Source organism: Ictalurus punctatus, chromosome 6 (genome assembly GCF_001660625.3).
Source record: "Ictalurus punctatus breed USDA103 chromosome 6, Coco_2.0, whole genome shotgun sequence".
Classification (NCBI taxonomy): Eukaryota; Metazoa; Chordata; class Actinopteri; order Siluriformes; family Ictaluridae; genus Ictalurus; species Ictalurus punctatus.
The window spans coordinates 2,616,507-2,619,302 of NC_030421.2; the positions used below are offsets into that span (position 1 = coordinate 2,616,507).

General features: G+C 44.4%; 1 protein-coding gene across 1 annotated transcript; it reads right to left on the minus strand.

Annotated features, from left to right (window-relative positions):
• Positions 1 to 390: 390 nt before the first annotated feature.
• Positions 391 to 2,497, minus strand: olig2 (oligodendrocyte lineage transcription factor 2). The gene is made up of 2 exons (XM_017469349.3): positions 2,368 to 2,497; positions 391 to 1,911 (listed from the first exon to the last, which is right to left on the minus strand). Exon 2 carries the CDS (start codon positions 1,858 to 1,860, stop codon positions 1,024 to 1,026), a length of 837 nt encoding a protein of 278 aa, XP_017324838.1. The 5' UTR covers positions 1,861 to 1,911; positions 2,368 to 2,497; the 3' UTR covers positions 391 to 1,023.
• Between the last annotated feature and the right edge of the window lie 299 nt (positions 2,498 to 2,796).

Consider the following 2,796-nt stretch of genomic DNA (forward strand, 5'->3'; position numbering starts at 1 on the left):
ATTTAAATGAGTCATTTTCAATTTTGCGTGGGAAAAAAAAATATCAATGGCAGCAGCATGGAGAAAATGGTTTCCAAACATGGATAACAATATCCTACTTATTATTATTATTATTATTATTATTATTAATAATAATAATAATAATAACAATAACAACAACAACAACAACAATAATAATAATAATAATAATAACAACAATAATAATAATAATAACAATAATAATAATAATAATAATAATAATAATAATAATAATAACAACGCGCTTTTGAGGGTGTTATTATTATGAGTGATGAGTGATGAGGTGCGTAAATTTTTGTCTCAGGGCAAATTACAGTGTCGGGGCTTTTTTTGGAACAAAGTTTATGGTTGACTGGAAGAAAAACAGTGCAGTTGTTATTGATTCTTTTATTTAACTACATTTACAATTTCAGCACATTCCTCGTTCACTTAACATACCATCGAAGATAAGCAAATAAATATCGTTTCACACTTTTATTAAAAAATAATAATAATAAAAAAAAAGATCATTCTTTGTGTCGGACAGTGACAACAGTAACGCAGGAACAAAATAAGAAAAAGGAAACAAAAGAGAGAATGGAGAAAGAGGGAAAGAAAGAAAGAGAAAGAGATGAGCAGGTGCAATACGACTTCAGTCTCAGGTAAACGAATTCATCCCAAACCTAATATAAAAGCTCTCATGCTGTACAAACACTACATATTTACATAGTTATTTACACTCTTATCGTCAAGGTTTGGATTATACTGCCCAAGTTTGTTTCTTGAAAGAGACAGAATAGACTCAGAAATAAATGTACCCTGCTGTAAAGCCTACTTCAGCTAACGTGTTAGCAAAAAAACCTATATTAGTGTCACTGAGCTGTCAAAAAATTATTTTTTGGAGACAAAGCCGATTGTGGCACGAAGTGTATGAGGCTGTATCGAACCACGCGTTGTGTTTAAGTGTCTCTTAATATAAAGTCTTAATATTTATCCGCATGTTTAGAAAAAAAAAAAGTTATTGAGTCATTTGGAGTCGCTGGCCAGGCGTGGCATGCTGACCGAGCTCATGGTGGGCACGTGAGGCGCGGGGACTTGGCACATGCTGCACGGGCACGGCATGCTCGCGCCCCAGTGCTGGAAGCCCGAGGTGAGGGGGCTCGCCCCAGCCGACGGCGCCTTCAGGAGTCCGTGATGCGGTCTGACTGAGGCCACGGCCGAAAGGCCTGGCGCTGTTAAAGAAGCGCTGGACACTGTTGGTGGGAGTAGCGCATGGTGAACCGGATGAGATCCGGCGGCGGCTGCAGCGGCTGCATGGCTGGCCAGTGGAGACGCGGTGTGCGCCAGAGTGCCACAAGCAGACGGGTGGAAGGTCGCGTGGTGGGCGCCGCTTCCTCCTCCACCTCCGCCGCCGTAGATCTCGCTGACGAGACGCTTCATCTCTTCGAGCGAGTTACTAAGCATGAGGATGTAGTTGCGCGCCAGTAGCAGGGTAGCGATCTTGGAGAGCTTGCGCACCGAGGGCCCATGCGCGTAAGGCATGACCTCGCGCAAGCCGTCCATAGCGATGTTCAGGTCGTGCATGCGTTTGCGCTCGCGGCTGTTGATCTTCAGGCGGATGGTTTGTAGCTCATTCTCGGACAGCAGTTTGCGGTCTTTCTTGGAGAACATCTTTAAGCCGAGCGCGTTCTCGTCGACGCCCGAAAGGCCGCGAATGTCCGCGCTCAGCTCCGGGGGTGAGTCACTCTGCGTAGACGAAACTGCGCCCGAGAAACCCGTCGATTTCTTCACCGCAGAGAGGAACAGATCATCTCCTTCCGGAGAGGAGGGCCGACTGGACACTCTACTTGTATCGGAGTCCATGTCTCATAGGTCAACTCTAGTTGTTTTCACTAGATCTTTATATACCAGTGCCTGAAAGTGAAAAAGGAAAGATTACAAATCTGTAAAAATGTCTAGTTATAATCATCATTAAACACCAACACCCTCAGCATGTGACACAAACACCGTTGCATGGACACCAGTTAATGATTTAGTTGCAGTGTGTGTGTTGATCCGCTAGATCACAACAAACAGGTGGAGCTGCTCCTTAAATGTTTATTTTGTATAAACCGAAAAAAAAAACAACAACAACAACAACTAAATTCTAGACTAATTAAATTATAAAACACATCTAATAAACTGATGCAAACTAACGGAGATGCTCATGAACACAAGCTCGAGCTTTCTCACAAGGTTAACATGTCGTGTTACTTATAAATCCCAGTGTGAGATTAAATATAAAACGACGAAGTAGATGAAATGTTTAAAAAGCCCCTCAGTAAAACTTTCCCCATCTTCACAAGATAACGGCTTCGTGGAAGAACTTACCGAGAGCGGGTGTAGCGCGTGCAAGGGCAAACTATAGACTTTGTTATTCCGGGATCAGTCGTGACGGCGTGTTTGGCCCGTGACAGGAGTGACGCGCGCGTTTTATAGCGGACCTGAGGGAAGTCAGCGGGGACGGTGTGTCAGCTCCTTACCGACGGCCCGTGCACAACCAATAGGGTCTCCCCGAAGCGCGGGGAGGGGAGGAGGCTCGCACGGGGCGGGGGTCTTCAAGTCTGATGTCATTACAAAGAAACGAGGCTTCATTAACTAAATTAGACACACTTCGCATATGGCACCCCGGGAGCGCGCGGCTAGGTTTAGATTACGAACCATCAGAGCGACAGACTGTGGAGTCAGTCATTAAGAGTCGCTCAGGCGATGCACAAAACCTCCCAATCTGTACAAAGCGTTTAGAATAAATATAAAATC